Source organism: Oryza sativa, chromosome 4 (genome assembly GCF_034140825.1).
Source record: "Oryza sativa Japonica Group chromosome 4, ASM3414082v1".
NCBI classification, from domain to species: Eukaryota; Viridiplantae; Streptophyta; class Magnoliopsida; order Poales; family Poaceae; genus Oryza; species Oryza sativa.
In genome coordinates, this window is record NC_089038.1 from 12,592,911 (window position 1) to 12,611,494 (window position 18,584).

An 18,584-nucleotide genomic window follows, 5' to 3' on the forward strand; every position below is an offset into this window, starting at 1 on the left:
ATTTAAGATGAAATGTCACCAAACTACACGTTTAGTAACTAAATTATCATAAAACTACAGGTTTGGAACCAATTTAATCACAAAGTAATAATGTTTATAGCTCCACCATAACAATGGTGCTAGGGATTTAAACTCCAAAAGTTGTAGTTTTGTGATAAGTTCAATATTAAATATGCATTTTTGTGATACTTAACCTAAAATCTGTAGTTTTGTGATAAATTTGGTGCTAAATGTGTAGTTTTATGATACAACTTCTTAAATCTGTAGTTTTGTGATAATTTAATCAAAATACCTGTAGTTTGTGAAAATTACTCATGATATATAGATATATCATACAAATATGTGTAGATTAGACTTCGTCACATGACATGAGGTTCTGTTAGTACAGCAGCAAAAGGGCAATTTTGGAACCATAAAAAGTGCCTAAGACTTATTGTGTACCTATCCCATCTCTTCTCTCTATAATAAGGCTGTGTTCTTTCAGGGGAGACAGGGGAGATTGTCTCTCGTTTTCCGCGCGCACGCTTTTCAAACTATTAAACGGTGTGTTTTTTGCAAAAATTTTCTATAGGAAAGTTGCTTTAAAAATTCATATTAATCCATTTTTGAAGTTTAAAATAGGTAATACTCAATTAATCATGTGCTAATAGCTCACCTCGTTTTGCGTATCTTCAATCTTCTCTATCTCCTTCTCCTCAAACACAGGCTAAATATCCATTTGGTCAAATGAAGGTACTTTCCAGCACAAAATCTTAGCAAGCACCAACGACGGTGTAGATTTTGGGTGCAGGTGCACTTTGGTTCATCTCTCTCTCTCTCTCTCTCTCTCTCTCTCTCTCTCTATATATATATATATATATATATATATATATATATATATATATATATATATATATATATATATATATATATATATATATATATATATATATATATATATATATATATATATATATATATATATATATATATATATATATATATATATATATATATATATATATATATATATATATATATATATATTCCCGCAGCAAAGCGTGAGGAATTACCTGGTTGTATATATGAGTGAAGACACGTTGAACAAGAGTTACTGCAAACTTGTCATAAGAATATATTTTTCCCTAGGTTGTTTGTGTATGGGACCGACAGGTCATAACTAAAATACTGCCTAATATAAGCGAAATTTTGTTTCTAATTGTTTGAAGCTGTCCGCTAATTTTAATATTTTTTTAGAAAAACATTTCAGACTAAGACTATATATATTTACATGTCATCACCACATCACCGAAACTAATCCAAATCCTTTCCAATGTAGAAAAAAAAATTATTGGATTTTGATAGCTTAGGGTTGAAGAGACTCCACCCTTAAAATATCTTGAGTTTTTTTACTCCCGCGAAAATCGAGGTTATAAATAGACTTTAGTTATAAGTTAATTGGACTTTATAACTTCTTAAATATATTTATGAGGTTTTGATACGACGTACTACCTCCATTTCAAATTTATAGCGTCAATGATTTTTCGCATAACATTTAACATCATCTTATTAAGAAAATAGTAAAAATTAATACATTAATTTCTTTGATGGTAAGATGAGTCACAACGAAATAAATGATATTTATTTCTTTTATTAAGATAGATGGTGAAATGTTATACGAAAAATCAACAGCGTCGTAAAGGAAGTAGCTTTCAGATTTTTCCTTAGGGGCGCAAATCACTACAGGCTGATCATGGTAGTAAAGTCCACAACTCCACATCCCAGGTCTTAATTAAGCTAAGTCAGTCCACACAATGGTCTACTTGGTAACGGTCAACACTTAATTAACAGACAAGTGCTACTGGGGACAATGATAGAGGAACCAATCGTACACACTGGCGCATACAAGCTTCCTACTTTGACAAGTACGTGATTAATTATTTTGGCTTGAACTGTCATATTCTTACCATAGATATTACCTTTTTCCCCTAAAAAAAAGATATTACCTTTTAGTTCGGCAATTTTGATGTGTGCCGTTCTTTATTACTACGTGTTAGAAGTTAAAAAAACCCTTATGTATATTTGTAATGTAAACAGTATAAAGGTGGTGTTCATGGTCCATACATTTCTGAAAGCTAGGATAGTCTGACCACCAACAGAAAGGAAAAGAACATGAATCTCCTCTGTGCAATAGCAATACTCCCGGTGATTCTTGTGGCCTTACTAGATACTATACCGCTGGCAAGTGCATCGTCTCTGATGAATCACAGCCAGCCATCCATGGCAACGCTCGCGAGCTGCCCCAAGAGTTGTGGGCAGATGAGCATCCACTACCCCTTCGGAATCGGAGCAGGCTGCTTCCGTCAGCCTGACTTCAACCTCATCTGCGACAACTCCACTCAGCCCCCAAAGCTCCTCTTGCATGACGGCGTAACCGAGATCATCGGGGATACAGATTCCAGTTTTGACATGGACGTGGGCTCAACGGAGTCAATCGATGTCAACATTTCCTCCACCATCCCTATGCTATCTAGCATCTCTCATTACAACTATTCTTGGAATCTCAGTTCTTTTTCTATCGAATATGTTATTCTGAACATTACTGGGTGCAACTTCGACACATATATCATTAACCCCGACACCGATATTCGCACAAGGATCTGCAGGAACAGTTGCCCCAAGGAAGAAATCACAGAAGCAGTGGCTCGACAAAGCTGTAATGGTACTGGATGCTGCACATATGATATTTACGGTGTTGCTAACTTGCAGCTCAGTTTCGTCCGTGGGGATGAAGGTTTACTTGGAGGGAACTCTAGTCGAAACTCCTTATGGAACATAATCAACATAAGAAGCTGGTACGCCTATGTCACGTGGAGCATAATCGATCAACCGACATGTGCTAGTGCAAAGGATAACCGAACGGATTACGCATGTGTGAGCGCCAACAGTACATGCATAGACAGCTTCAATTCTATGGAATATCTTGGCTACCTTTGTTATTGCAGCAGTGGTTTCATAGGCAATCCTTACGTACTTCATGGATGCACACGTGACGAAGGTGCTTTTTTACATACACATGACAACTTGCAGTTAATCTGTTTGGTTTGCAAAGCTTGCAAATTTGATTTCTGGTTTATTTTCTATGTATCCCACTACTTATTTTTTCTGTCTATCAACTCCAAAGTACTATTTTGTGATAACTTATCTCGATTCTCAACGGACAAAACAGAGCAGTGTAGCCTTAATTTTAGTAGCTACCAAATCAATCATGTATTATGAGAACATAATTTGGAGTATGATGTAGAGGGTCCTCTTTAAGAGGAAATACTAAACTATTTTCCCTTTTGATGCATAAGAGTGATGGTTTTATTTTCCATTTTTTTTATCATATCGAAAATCTTGTAATGAAAAATACACGATGTTTCATAATATTGCACGTGCACATAGATTCTTTTACTTGGATAATATTATACATACTAAATCTTCTAGTATTAGACGACATGTGTTAGTTGTTTTAAAATTAATTTCAACAGTGTAGCATCATTAAAAGATTGTGCAGGAAATTAACTCGCATCAATTTTACAGAATGAATAAGATATTTTTAGATAAAATTGTTTACGTTTCCATCTAGAGAACGAATAGGTGTCTTCAGTTAATATGTAACTTTCATATATACTAGCTTTTTAAGTTATCATTAATGGTATAAAAGATGTTTGTTTTTAGTAACTATGAAGATTTTGCTTAGGTTCTTTGTTCTAAAAAATAATTTGAGCAAGCATGAAAGTTTATTAATCGTTGTAGCTAAAAGTCAATAGCATTACATCAACTATCATTAATTTTGACATGGATATTGTACTCCTGAGTCCTGAGAAGCCCTTAATTTGGAGCTCAAATTTTCGTTGTAGTCTACTAGCTTATCCTGGCACTGCAATAGTTCAGTCATGGTTTACAGTACTAACTACTAAAAATTACTAGTAGTGAAGTTCATAAACTTTGTTCACTGAAATCAGGATATTATCCAGTTCAACAAAAGGCAAACTGCTCCCGACGGTGTGGGAATATCAGTGTTCCATTTCCTTTTGGGCTAGAGGAAGGCTGCGCTGCAAGAAAACTATTTCAACTCAATTGCACAAATGTGACATCTTCTACACTCCAATTTGACCGCGGTCATGTTGTGACAGACATAGATTTTGCAGAAGGGGTTGTTGGCATCAAACTTGCCTCATATTTCGAAGAGCAGGAGTTCAGTATGTATAGATCAGGAGAACCTGACCTATATGCAAGTTTTGGAGAAGCAGTGATCTCTGTGCATTGGGCTGCTGCTAATCTAACATGTCAAGAGGCCCAGAAGAACCACTCTCGATATGCATGTGTCAGTGCAAACAGCACATGTTTAGGTGTCGACTCTACTTATGGTTATGTTGGATACCGGTGCAAATGCATGGATGGTTTTCATGGAAATCCATACGTCGTTAATGGTTGTGAAGGTATCCCGCTCTCCTTTCCCTTGTTTTTTCATCATCCCCAATTGTTTTTCATCCACTCCCAAGAGTATTTGGTCTAAGTTACCTTTACATATTCTAGTAGTGTATTTTATTAGGGGACTGTCTATAGATCATTTGACAAAAACCCTCTTAGAAATCTTGCAAATTTTAGACCATCCGATTGCTTTAAGATTCGTGCAGGCAACCAAACCCTAAAACACCACCCCCTATCCCGATTCCTCCTCACGCCGCCGCTCTCCCTAGCGCGAGCGCGCCACCCTAGCGCGCGCCGCCTCCGCCGCAGCCCCAGCGTGCCGCCGCCCGGCTGGCCGGAAGGTGTGAACAGCGCCGGCAAGGCCTCCTGGCCGGCCTCCTCCCCCTCCCCCTCCCCCCTCGCCTCCCTCCTCAGGCCATAGAAGGCGAGATAGATGCTCCCGCCCCATTGTCTTCCTCATCTCCGGTGACTCCTCGCCGCCGGATCCACCACAGTCGGCCACCACAAGACACAAACTCGCTATGCCCCCGCCACCAACACCGGCCAACCGCCCTCCTCCATCCCCGCGGCTCCGGTGCTGCCGCCGACGCCTCGCCGCCCGCCCGTTTCGTCGCCCACCGCCGGGCCGCCGCCTCCCACGACCATCCCTCTAAGCCCGGCGACCTCCCCTTTCTCCCCACCATCCCACCCCTCCCACCCCACCCCACCCCAGGACCCTAATCCATTGGCCTTCGCCGGAGTTTGGGTTGTTGCCGGCGCCGGAGAAGAAGAGGAGTTCGTCGGAGTTAGAGAAGAAGCAGCTGGAGCACGAATCACGAAGCACATCTAGTGAACCAAAATTTGTAACATTTGGAGGTAGGTTTTATGTCGACTGAAGTTTAGCAATTCCGATTTATTAATGGATTGAGTTACACAATGCGGAGTGAGATGCATAATCCTAGAAAATAGTGAGGCTCCTCAAACCTCGCATCAATTTATGTTGTGGTAGGCAAAGGTTACCGTTTTATTTTTCTTTTTGCAACAAGCAACAAACTTTTTCTTCTCTAAAATTCGAAATGTAGACAATCTAATGGGCCAAAGTTTCTCATAATTGTTATTGGGAGCAAGACTACCAATGATAATACCGTTTGAATTTTACTATTATGACCATCACCTCTATGTTTGTAATTTTATTCACGTTTCAAACATAGCATTTCAATTTGATGAAGTTCCTTATTGCAGATATTGACGAGTGCAAGAAAACACCTGGCATCTGCAAAGGCATATGCCACAATGACATTGGGAGTTACCATTGCATGGAGTGCCCAGACAAAACAGAGTATGATGTGACAGCTATGCAGTGTGTCTCAAGAAAAAAACAAAATCTTCTGATAGGTATGTTCTCAATGGTTTTCCACTTCTCAAACTACATTAAAACAAAACACTGATTCGGTGATAAAATCCTTTTAGGTATTGTAATTGGACTTAGTGTTGGATTCACCGTTCTACTCTTTGTATTGGGTGGGATGCTTCTTCTTCGTAGATGGAAAAGGGACATTCAAAGACAACTACGAAGAAATTACTTTCGAAAAAATCAAGGTCTTCTATTAGAACAACTGATATCATCTGACGAAAATGCGAGCGACAAGACAAAAATTTTCTCCTTGGAAGAGCTTGAAAAGGCGACAAATAATTTTGACCCCACACGTATCCTCGGACGTGGAGGGCATGGCATGGTATACAAAGGAATCTTATCTGATCAACGTGTGGTAGCCATAAAAAAGTCAAAGATAATTAAGCAAGATGAAATTGATAATTTTATCAATGAGGTTGCCATCCTCTCTCAAATAAATCATCGTAATATTGTAAGGCTTTTTGGATGTTGTCTTGAAACTGAGGTCCCACTACTTGTTTATGACTTTATTCCAAATGGTTCATTATTTGGAATTCTCCATGCTGATGCACGTAGTAGTTTTCGGTTATCTTGGGATGACTGCTTAAGAATTGCCACTGAGGCAGCAGGAGCACTCTGTTATCTTCATTCAGCAGCTTCAGTATCAGTCTTTCATCGTGATGTGAAGTCAGCTAACATACTTTTAGATGCAAACTGCACAGCCAAAGTTTCAGATTTTGGTGCTTCGAGATTGGTTCCCATTAATGAAACCCATGTTGTTACAAATGTACAAGGCACCTTTGGCTACTTAGATCCAGAATACTACCACACCGGGCAATTGAATGAGAAAAGCGACGTCTACAGCTTTGGAGTTGTACTTATTGAGCTACTACTTAGGAAGGAACCTATTTTTACAAGTGAAACAGGTATGAAGCAAAACTTGTCGAACTATTTTCTTTGGGAAAAAAAGGTGAAGCTAATTAGGGATATAGTGGCTGATCAAGTTCTTGAGGAAGCAACCGAGGAAGAAATTAACAATGTTGCCTCTCTTGCGGAAGATTGCTTGAGTCTACGACGGGATGAAAGACCTACTATGAAGCAAGTTGAGTTGGCACTACAGTTTTTGCTAAACAAAAGGTTGAATTCATACCGCACTGTTGAAGCAAACAAGGAAGAGATGGATCCCTTTATTATGACAAAAGTTCAACATAGCACTGAGAATTCAAATGTTGAATTTCTGAGCAATAAAGCAACTATATCGTCCTATCAGCCTGGCTTGGAGCACGAGTTTATGTCATCTGCCACTATACCACGCTAGAATTTATTCAGTTTCCAGTTCTGTGCTAGGCCATGATGCCTGTTGTTTCTCTTGACAATGTGAGATAATGTACCTTCAATATACTGCACGTTTTAATTTGAAGTACACTTGTAATAAGGCAAAATACTGTGTAAAAAATTATTTAATTTTATAAAGTTATTCCGGTGGAATGGACATGAATACTCAACTACTCAAGGATGAGATTTCCTATATAAAATGTGTTTAATTGCTTCAGTAATTAATATGTGAGATCTCTATGGAGAAGACGACTGTCTCCAACCGATGGACCTCCTAGGTAATAAGTTTATCCACATGGTCCATGTCCAAGTACGAGGTGCATCATGCATGGTATATCTGTGAATTTCTGGTTCTCAATTCTTCCTTATGTTCTATCTATACGTACTTGGTACTTGGTGGTACAACATATTCAATATATTGTGGGAATATATTTAACCGAACTGAAGATGCCCGACGATTCAATCCTAACTTAATTTATACTACTATGTTAATTAATATATCACTTAATAGTTAAGAAATTATTATATCCGGTAATTTTTATTCTGGTTCGCCACTGATCAGCGGCTTCGGTGCCTCGCAGCGATCACAAAGCACGGTGGGTTTAGGCGTCACGATGCTGCGACTGGACAGCAAGCGTCAGTGGCGGAGGTTGCCGGCCACCGTCTTGGCACTAGCGCCTCGACTAGCAGCGGCAGCGGCAGCATCGTCGACAAGTGCCGGGGGAAGGCAACGACCGCTGACCAGGCCACCAGGGACCACCTCCAGCCGTATTCAAGTATGCTCTTTCACCATTTGTTGCTTCCTTGTCTCTCTGGTTTTTCTCTTATCACAATTGCAAAATTGTAAACTGGGATGAGTGATACCAATGAGAGTTCAAACTTCTCAAAACTGAATGCTCATTTGTGTGACTTGTACGCTGCCGCCGCCGATGCAGAGGGCCGCAATGCCGGACCACACCGCCAACGGCCGCTGGTTCGTTGATTCGATCTAGAGCCAAACCCTACTACCACGTGAGTGCCTGCCAGGCTAGGGGAACGCACGCACACAGGTAAGTTTCTGCTGGGGTGTGCAACCGCTGGGTTCGTGCCTCTTGGGCTTTTACTTGAGGCGACGGCGGCGGCGACTCGGTCTTCCGGACTCCTCCCGCCGCTGGCTACTGCCTCAGCGGGCGACGCAGCGACCTGGCCAGCGGATCCATCAGCGTGGAGGTCGGGGGACGTCAGATCTTGCCACCTCCGACCTCCATATTGATGGGTTGATGACCACAGCGGGTTGCAGGTGCGACGACCGTCCTTCCTCTCCTCTCTCCTCCCTTTCCCCAGTTGCTTGGCTAGTGGATCCATCAGTGTGGAGGTCAGGGATGGGCGAATCTGGGAGGTGCGATGGCGATGCTGCCCCCTCTTGTTCTCCCTCCCACACAGAAGCAGGAGTAATGATTCATGCTTTTTATTTTACTTAGCTTGAGGATCTGTATGTATTCATATGCTGAAATAATGATATGGGAATATGTTCATCTTCAATTTGGGGATCTGGGGCATTGTTTTGAGGGATCGGGGGCATTGAATGACTCAATGAAGAGAACTGGGCTCAATGTCGAGGTATAGATTAGGTCGCATTGAATCAGACTTCTTTTTCTCGCCCTTATTTATGTTTCTTTTTTTACAAATTGAATCGGACTTTTTTTTTCTTGTTTTCATGTTTTTTGCGCCCTTTTTTCGTCATCACGGAGGACGGATACGTTTTCAATTTTTTATTGTCACTAGCGCCCATGCGTTGCAACAGGTCAAAAATTTCAATGACAATATATGTTTTTATAAACCATGTCAATGATAATATTTGTATAGATTGTTGTAGCTAAGACATATCATAAGGAATAATGGAACATTTCAATTAATGTCTCAACCTCGATTATGGCAATCTTTGCTTTACCCAAAAGAATTAGATTATTCATGTGACGGCACGCATATAATTTAAAATACTCTTTCAATACATTCTCCCAATTAAAAATAGGATCAATCAAAATCCTACATTGCCTCGCATGGTCAAGTCTATACAAAATAGAGCCACCGTGCACTCTTCTCTAACTATCAATTAAAAACATATTTGTTAAAATTTTAATATTATTTTCGTACAATATGTTATACTCCCTCCGGGCTGGGTTTATTAGTTGTTTTGGCTCAGTTAGCTGTGGATGAGAAAATTTGTCATTGGAGCATTTTTCCTATGCATGAGACGAGATTGCCCTTGTGTATTGATGGCGTTATTGTTCCCGGATTATCTCCTCGTTACTCCTTTTAACGCATCGTTCACATCTCATTTAATGGTGGCATGGATGCATGCAAGCACATAAGAGAACATGAACAGGATTAACGCAGTCTCAATCACCCATAGTGTCCATAAGCAGTGTCTATGGTGCCATATCAATAATACATCACAATAGAAACTACACTCTACAACTCATGGTTTCTTAAAGTGGGCCATTAATAAATACATCATCTCTCTTCTCTACCAATCATATTTATTCTTCATCTATTATGAGGACAATATTCTATCCCAATGCAAAACTTGATAGTGTCTAGTGAATAGGTTCTTGTGTTGAAGCTGTGTCTTGCATGAGACCCAGTTTCTTCCTCTCTTCACTCTCTCTCTTAATTAATATAGTGCCACATAAGTTCTACATGGCAATATAGTTAATGCCATAGACACCATCCTAGATGGAGGGTTGGGACTGCCCTTACATGTGGGCTTTGAGCAAAAAAGCCATAGTTGCTGACACATTATGTATGAGGCTGACGATGAGGACTTTGTTGAAGCTGTGTCTTGCATGAGACCCAGTTTCATCATCTCTTCACTCTCTCTCTTAATTAATATAGTGCCACATAAGCTAGAAGTACTACATGGCAATATAGTTAATGCCATAGACACCATCCTAGGTGGAGGGTTGGGACTGCCCTTACATGTGGGCTTTGAGCAAAAAAAAAAAAGCCATGGTTCCTGACACATCATGTATGAGGCTGACGATGAGGACTCGATGGCCAGCGACTCCATGGACGAGGCGGCCGGCGAGGAAGTGCTGCTCGTGGTCGCCGACTCCATGGACGACGAGGTCGGCGAGGAAAACGCCCGCATAAGCACAGATCTGTACTGAAGCTGCATGGGCTGCATGGATGCATGGGCTGCATGGATGCATGGTGCCATGCATAATCGCCAAGACCAAAAAAAAAAAAGGGAATGTAATCTAGACCAGGAATCGAACTCAAGTCCCAATACACCAAGATGAATGCACTAAACCAACTGAGAAAGTAGTAGCTGCTTGTTTGCACGCTATATCTAACTGTATTTAATAGGGACAAAATAGGAAATAAGGACCCTTCTTAATGACTTCTTGGTTTTTGAAATCGTGTCCGGAACGACTAATAAACCCAGCCCGGAGGGAGTAAAGAACAGTAGCTATAGTAGTACAATAATTGTCTACAGAGATATACAAGGCCATGAATACAGGAGAATAGATGAGTAAACAAAAGCCGTGTAGAAGATGAAACAAAATCGATGGAACCAATCTAACTCAAACGTCCATCAATTTGATCTCATGCTCAGGAAAAGAAAGGGGCCCAAACAAGACTTGACTTTAGTTCTAGATGTCAGAATATTCGAGCAACGCTTTCAAAAAAACCAAACCGACGTGGTAGACGATGGACGCTACAAACGTTACGAACCTTTTTCATGGAATTGGATGTTTTTTTCTTCTAAATTCGGACTTTTTTTTGCATTGCACAAGTGCCGAACCAAATTTTTTTTATAAACGGTGGTGTTTTCCTCGCGTTGAGTCACACGGTTTTTTCAAATCTGTTCTTGTATAAATGGTGATGTTTTTCTCACGTAATCATATGGTTTTCTCGAAGAAATAATGTTTTTTTTCCTCGCATTGAGTCAGATGTTATTTTTTTATCTTTTTTTATAAAGTTTTTACTCTAACAATTTCTTCGTAGCGTTTTTTATAAGAGCTTTTTTTTCTCGCGCGGTTTATATAAACTTTGACCTCTTTAGATGGATTTTGATATATGATAATTTGAATGAATAAAAAAAGTAATTCGAAAGGAGAAAATTGAATTCGCTTTTAAGTTTCCAAATCTACTTTGAAGAGTATTTGGAAAAGCTAAAAATGCCAAACCGGTTTCTTTACCTGGTTTTTTTTTCCACCAACCTCTTTTTTTAGGATTTGTGAAAAAAGCAATCTATTTTTATGGAATCGGACATTTTTTTAATCGGACAAAAACTTTTTTCGCACTTTTTTTTTCGTGCACGGACGACGGAAATTTCTCAAATTTTTTAAGTAGTACAGATACATATTTGAGATTGTAACTATGGTCTATATTACTCTCTTACATTAATGCATACATATGCTTATAAAAAGTTTTCCTTTTAAATTTTTTTAGATGGTTCGTCCATACAACTTAAATAAATATATATTTAATTCATTCATTGTATAATAGAAATATAGGGCATATAGATAGTATAAAATACCAACCACGTGCAGGAATATAATGCTGATATGTATACACATGCGCACGCCACTCATAAAGTTTTATTGTGCCTATGCAATATCATAGTCTCGTAAAGTTTTATTATGCCTATGCAATATCATAGTGTTGTACTTTACGTTAAATACATTTGATGTGCGACATGAATTGAATAAAATTTCAAATACACAGATCATATAAAAATATATTTTGCTAACATGAAGTTTTGTAAATTATTTAAGACAAATAGGATTGCAGCGTAGCGTTTAGCACATGTATATTAATAGTGTTTATATATACCGAAACTGTTACTGTTCACCTGTTACTAATAAAGTGCACCTTTGTTTAGTTCACCTGTGCTTACCTGTTACTGTTCAGTTAAATAATCATGGTTATCCCCTGCTGGCGTCTAAAGTAGTGAAAAAAAAGTAAAGTTTTCCAACAACAGATTGTACCACGTCATCGGATTAAAACTGACCGTTGGATGCACCAGAAATTGAATCGCTGCCGTCAGATGCAAAGTCAAGGTGAGTGAAAAAAGAAATCTGGTGAATGATAGAATGGTCCAGAGTGTGGCCAACGGTCCATGGGCCATGCAGCCGAAGCGTCGCGGCTCGCGAACAGGAGAAGCCGAACGTCGTGGATACGAAAAAGAAAAAAAAAACGCAGAACCAATCTCCTCCCGAAACACATCCGCCACCGCTGCCCACCTCGCCTCCTTCGCCGCCCCCCCATTGCCGTCGCCTCCTCCGCCCGCCTCCACTTCCACCCTTCTCCTCCACCGCGCTCACTCGCCCCCTCCATATCCACGTCGGCGGCGAAGTCCATCCACCCCGAGTCCCACGCCGTCGCCTTCTCCCCTCCGCCCCCGGCGTCTTTTCCCCTCCTCTCTGCACCCGGCGTCTCTTCCTCGCACAGTCCACCGCCTCCTCCCCCATCGCCGTCACCTCCTCGCCTCCACCGCACTCTTCCTACTCGCTTTCTCATCCCCATCTCCATCCCAATCGCAGCTCCAGAAAAAGCGGGACAATACCGAGGTTGACAGCGGCAGATCAAGGCGAGCAAGGATAAATCGGATCGCAGCTAAATAGTTTGGTAAGTCTCAAACTCAGAAAATCCCATCACCTTCTATCTTTGCCTTCCCAGACTGTAGCCGGGAAAACATATAGGGTTAATAAAGAACAGTAATGTGATGGATTGACAAAGAGTATGTTAGAAAGCTTACATGTACAATTATGTTTCTGTTTTTTTTTTAAAAAAAGGATTGTTCCTGTGTTTTGTTCAGCAAGGGAACATTAATGTTAAAGGTCGATAGCCAACTCAAACGATTTTTTTATTGGATAATATTTTTTTTTGACATCATCAGCAATGATCTAAAGGTTTGGTTTGACATTAACAAGTGCCTTCGATTACAGGACAATACACTTGTTTCTTGCCTGCGTCATTCTGTTGGGCAAATCTGTGAATCAAAGACATCAATGTATTAGGAGTTTAGGACACAATTAAATGCTAAGCAGTTAAAAAATCTATTACTAAATTCATAAAAAAAATTTTGATGATCTACATATCTACACTGATGATTCAAAAATGGCTGGAAATTAGTAACACTTTGGTCAAAATAATCCTATTCACTTTAATATTTTTCCCTTCTGAGTTCTGAAGCTGAAAGCCAAGCAAACAGCTCATGGTCACCAAGTTATTGGTCCTCTGGTGTGTCCATGAGGCCTGAGGGCACCTTAACCTTAACCTTAACCTGTTAATTAACAACAAAATTTTAGTTCTACTCTACATTTAGCCTATGTAATTAGTACAACACTAGGTACTGAATGCTACAGTTTCTAACTCTGCATTTACCCTATGTAAATGTCAATCATATATTGCAGACTGTTTATGCACATGAGATTTTAGCGAGAATTTGACAGCCAAAATGTAAATGACTGCATCTGCCCATCTCTAATTTTTATCTAGAGACTAATATGACAATCCACTAGCCTACAAAATCTATGGAGCATTGTGCATAAATATATCACCTTTTTCATAGCTAAAATTTTTTTATTCATATTTGACTGTATCTACGTGTACTGTCATCACACCCGCTACAAGCCTGATGACAGATTCATCGATATGAACAAGCTCAAGGCTTCCACTTCTGGTGGTTAGCTTCGATTAATTGTATTTGCATTGCACCTGTTCTGTATCACTGCATGTGCATAACTCAAGACAGTGTGCCAGCTGAAGTTTTGTTATCATTTTCTAGAGGTTATTGGCTATTTTGCTGTCCTGAGTAACACAATTTTATTTGTACTGTCATTGTTAGGTGAGAGGTTCTTCAAGAATTATAATTACTCTCTTTGATTTTTAGAAGTAAAACATTTTAACTATTTCAATAGGTCAAATTAAATATGTTTACAACTCTAGTTATAACAGAAACTTCGCACAAATTCCATTTCATAATACAAGAGTATGAATGCATCTGAAACACCTTGATGTCATCATGATAAAAAAACATTATTTTCCCCCTTAATGAATTGACAAGAATCTCTGACAAGTTGTTGTTTAATACTCTGTAGAAGTGTAGAGGAATGAATATTCAGTTATGTAATTGGAAGAGAAAATGTAGTATGCTCTGTAAAATATTGAACATTCACGCTTGAACATAGTATTTGAGCCTTGAGCGAGAAACATTGGATTGTTATTAACAGGTCCTATGGTTCCGCAAAAAAAAAACATTATGGCATAAATATACAAGTCGTCAATACGGACATAAAATACGAAAGTTTTTCACCACCACAAAGCGCCATGTCATCGGATATTTAGGACCGTCGGATGCAGCCACGGATTCAACCGCTGCCATCAGAACTGAAGTGAAGATGAGTGAAAAATCTTGGTGAATGGTAGAATACTCTAGGAGTCACTGAGTAGGTGAAAAGGGTACCAAAAGAAAAATAAATAACGCAAAACCCATCTCCTCCCGAAACGCATCCACGCCGCCTGCCCTCCTCTTCGCCGGGGCTTTTAACTATTTGCCACTCTTACGAGTAGTGCTTAACGATTTGCCACTAGGCCCATATGTCATAGACACATGAGGGCCCACATGTCATAGACACGGTGTGGCAAACCGTTAATTGCCATGTCACAAGAGTGGCAAATAGTTAAATTTCCCCTCTTCACCTCCATCACGGCGTTCTCACCTCTTTCCCCATTGCCGTCGCCGCCGCGACAGGCTCCGCTTCTGCCTCCTAGTCCCCCAGCCCCATTCTCCCGGGCATCTTTTCCCTTCCTTGCTGCACCCAGCATCTCTTACTCGCACAGCCCACCGCCTGCTCTCCCATTGCCGCCAAAGCCTTTGATCTACGCGCTTTCTCATCCCCATCCTCATCCCCATCCCCGTCCCAATCACAGCTCCAGAAAAGCGAGACAATATCGAGGTTCACAACAGTAGAACAAGGCGGGCGACGATAAATCAGATCACAGCTTTCAGTCATCCCTCGTCAACGGGATTTGGTAAGTCACAAACTTAGTAAATCCCATCGCCTCCTATCTTTGCCTTCCCACGCTGTAGCTGGGAACTACATCTGGGGTCAATAAAGAACAGTGATGGGATGGATTGATGAAGAGCAATGTTATAATAATATGCTAGAAAGCACATGTACAACTGTGTTTCGTAAAAAAAAATAAGGATTGCTCCTGTGTGTTTTGTTTAGCAAGGGAATATTAATGTGATAGGTTGATAGCCAACTCAAATGATTTTGTTTTTCTTGGACAGTAAGGTCTTTTTATTTTTATTTTTTGCCTTCTGACTTCTAAAGATGAAAGCCAAACGCAACAGACCATGTGACAATAGGGCACGTTAACCTTAACCAGTTTAAGTAAAAAAAATTAGGTTCTACTACCTTTGAATCGCAGGATAGAAAAAAAGTAGGATTTTGATAGGAATGTAAGTGTAAAACAGATGATTGCAAAACACAGGAATAGCCGTTTGATTGGACCGCAGGAAAAACACGGAAATTAGAGGAGAGATAAAGACTCAAAGGAAAGTTTCCATAAGGTTCTACCTCATGTTAGAATTCCTCCAAAACTTGCATGACATTAGGCATTCCATAGGAATTTCATAGGATTCCATAAGATTCATTTCTTTGATTCAAAGGGCTATATAGAAAAAATTCCTATAGGAATGAAATCCTCTAAAATTCCTATGAATTTCCCTTAAATCAAAGGGGGCCTAAATAGCGCCCTTTTTAATTGTACACCAATCACCTGAATACTGGAGTTTCTGAATCTGCATTTAGCCTATGTAATGCCCTATTTAGTTCCAATGCAAAAACTTTTCACCCTGTCACAACAAATGTTTGTACACATGCATGGAGAATTAAATATAGAAAAAAAACTAATTACACAGATATGCGTGCAAATTGCGAGACAGATCTTTTAAGCCTAATTGCTCCATGATTTGATAATACGGTGCTACAGTAAACATTTATTAATGGTGGATTAATTAGGCTTAATAAATTCGTCTCGCAGTTTACAGGCGGAATATGTAATTTATTTTGTTATTAGTCTACGTTTAATACTTCAAATGTATGTGCGTATATCCGATGTGACACGCCAAAACTTTTCACCCCTGTAACTAAACAAGGCCTAAATGTCAATCATATATTGCAAACTGTTTATGCACATGTCAATATATGATTTTAGCGTGAATTTGACAACCAAAATGTAAATGACTGAATCTGTAATTACTGGGTACTTCTGCATTTTTAGCTTGCAATATGCTGACCACAAATGGTTGTCAAGCCTGAAATTTATGATGACTTTCTTCACTCTTTCTGATAGAGCTTCTTTGATAGAAGTTATATCTTCTTACTCTTTAAGATTCTAGATATTCCTACCCTCAACAGTATATTTTTTCTTACTTTACGATTCTAGATATCCGTACCCTATTTAACCTTTACGATATTATATATACTTTACACCAATTTATACATATCTCTTGAATAGACGGTCACATACTAATTATACATGTCATCGTGGTCGCGCGACCTATGTGGCTAGTTTTATGTATATCTATACTGAAATTTTAATTCTTACCATGAACAGATTGGTACTGGTGTCTCGCCTATTCCCCCGATGAATCCTTCCATCCCCCGGCGTCGAGCCAAGGACGCCGCCCTCCGGCGAGAGGCGGAGCGGTATGTGAGCACCGCTAAGGATCTCTTGTCAGGCCAAATCACAAAGGGCAAAATCGAGCGCTGCTGGCACTTACTCATCAAGGCCCTTGGCCTCGACCCATGCGCCCCGAGCGGGCAGGCCCTCTTGGTCGCCGCCGTCGCCCTCCGCACCACCCATCACCACCGGTACCGCCTCCCGTCCGGGGCCCCCGACCCCTACCTCGTCTTCGGCCTCAACCCCGCCGTCCCAACCGCCCGTGACCCCGCCGTCATCGAATCTTACTATCGCCAAGCCTCCGACCTGCTCAACCGCTCTCTCTGCTCTCACCCCCTTGACCCCTGCTATCCCGCCTTCTCCCATGCCGCCCGCCTCGTAGCCGATGCGTGGGCCGTCCTGTCGGATGCTGACCGCAAAGCATCCCTCGACTCCAGATTCGAAAAGCCGCCGCCGCCGCCGCCTCAGCCATCGGCGCCGCCAACTGCACAGCCTGGCCGCGGCACCTCTGCTGCTACGACTATTCCAAGTGATGTGGCCCATGGGCGTCGGGCTGGTTAAGCGCAACGTTCGTCTGGCTGGCGATGAGTGGATTTGAGGGTGCCTGCGTGCACATGCCTTGTATCGTCATGTCATGAAGAGGAATTTGCTGCAGGAATTTTTTTTTTGTTGCAGATTTTCTGTTTGAACCATATCTGAAACATTTGAATGATGTCATTGCTGTCGATTCTATTTGAGTCTCTTTCCTGTGCTGAGTTAATTCTGAAAGTACGGCAAATCACTATTGATACGTTTTTTTACATTTTTTTATACTATGGCTTCTTCTATCACATCTATGACAGCCCGTGCAGATTGGAAATATGCCACCACAAATTGCTTGGATTGGAAATACGCCACCGCAAATTCCTACCTCAAGCGTACCGCGGTACCATTGCGGTGGCATGGTTCTAAATACATGAATTGTAGTGACATATTTCTAAACCGTGCAAATTGCAGTAGCATGGTTCATGCTCTAGACGAATGTAGTGATTGTCTATTTATGTATCCAAGCTTCTTTTAGATTTCATATTGTTCAGCTATTTTGTTTGTTTACAACAAAATGGACCATATCCAAAACTGCAACAACTCTATGCATGGATCAATGATGCTATATAATCAGGTAAGTGTAATTTTGATCAGTCTTTTGAATTGGTATCCGGAAATTTTGTGAGCGCTTTAGCATCTTTTTAACCTCATAGGTGCTGCTAGATCAATAGCATTTTTTATCTCTCTGTAGTTGTCGAATGAAACTTCACAAATGTGGATGTGTTTTTTTTTTTCAAATAATGAGTGGTAGCTGCTACAAGTATATCTTCCTATGTCCAGATCCATCATGTTTTTCATTGTCAATTTGAGTGGAAGCTATTCTCAATATTTTTCTTGACTGCATAGGTCCCTTCTTTTTTGGCCTCATAGATACTGCTATGGCAACTTGATTTTGTAAATTACTCACTTGACAACGATATGGTGAGAGCTTAAATATCTTTTTTTTACATGTGATTGTTATTTAAATGCTTAATATGTTTATAAGGCCAGTCCCAACCCAAGAAACTAGACATAGTTTCCATAAACTCTACATCATCAAGAAACTAGTACTATACACTACTTTTTCAATGCAAACACCACTTTTTCATGCTTAAAATTAATGCTACTTATCTCACATGATGTCTTAAATGCTGTGTAGAAATCATGTCTC

General features: G+C 40.3%; 1 protein-coding gene and 1 non-coding gene across 3 annotated transcripts; both read left to right on the forward strand.

Moving 5' to 3' along the window:
- The first annotated feature begins 2,011 nt into the window (after positions 1–2,011).
- On the forward strand, positions 2,012–7,330 carry LOC4335383 (wall-associated receptor kinase 5-like). 2 transcript variants are annotated; one of them, XM_066309483.1, is made up of 4 exons: positions 2,012–3,037; positions 3,990–4,466; positions 5,680–5,832; positions 5,908–7,330. In XM_066309483.1, the coding sequence occupies exons 1-4, from the start codon at positions 2,152–2,154 to the stop codon at positions 7,146–7,148; spliced, it is 2,757 nt and encodes a 918-aa protein (XP_066165580.1). In that variant the 5' UTR covers positions 2,012–2,151; the 3' UTR covers positions 7,149–7,330. The 2 variants fall into 2 exon arrangements, with proteins under 2 accessions (XP_066165580.1, XP_066165581.1); XM_066309484.1 differs by having other exon boundaries at positions 2,087–3,037; positions 4,002–4,466.
- A 5,021-nt stretch (positions 7,331–12,351) lies between these two features.
- LOC107277941 (uncharacterized) lies at positions 12,352–17,617 on the forward strand. The gene is made up of 2 exons (XR_010740710.1): positions 12,352–12,781; positions 16,784–17,617. It is a non-coding gene; the product is annotated as an uncharacterized protein (transcript).
- The last annotated feature ends 967 nt before the right edge of the window (positions 17,618–18,584 follow it).

Coding starts and splice junctions, on each gene's coding strand:
- LOC4335383 (XM_066309483.1), top strand. CDS start 2,152: ATGAATCTCCTCTGTGCAATAGCAATACTCCCGGTGATTCTTGTGGCC. Junction 4,467..5,679: donor CGTCGTTAATGGTTGTGAAG/GTATCCCGCTCT, acceptor TCCTTATTGCAG/ATATTGACGAGTGCAAGAAA. Junction 5,833..5,907: donor AAAACAAAATCTTCTGATAG/GTATGTTCTCAA, acceptor AAATCCTTTTAG/GTATTGTAATTGGACTTAGT.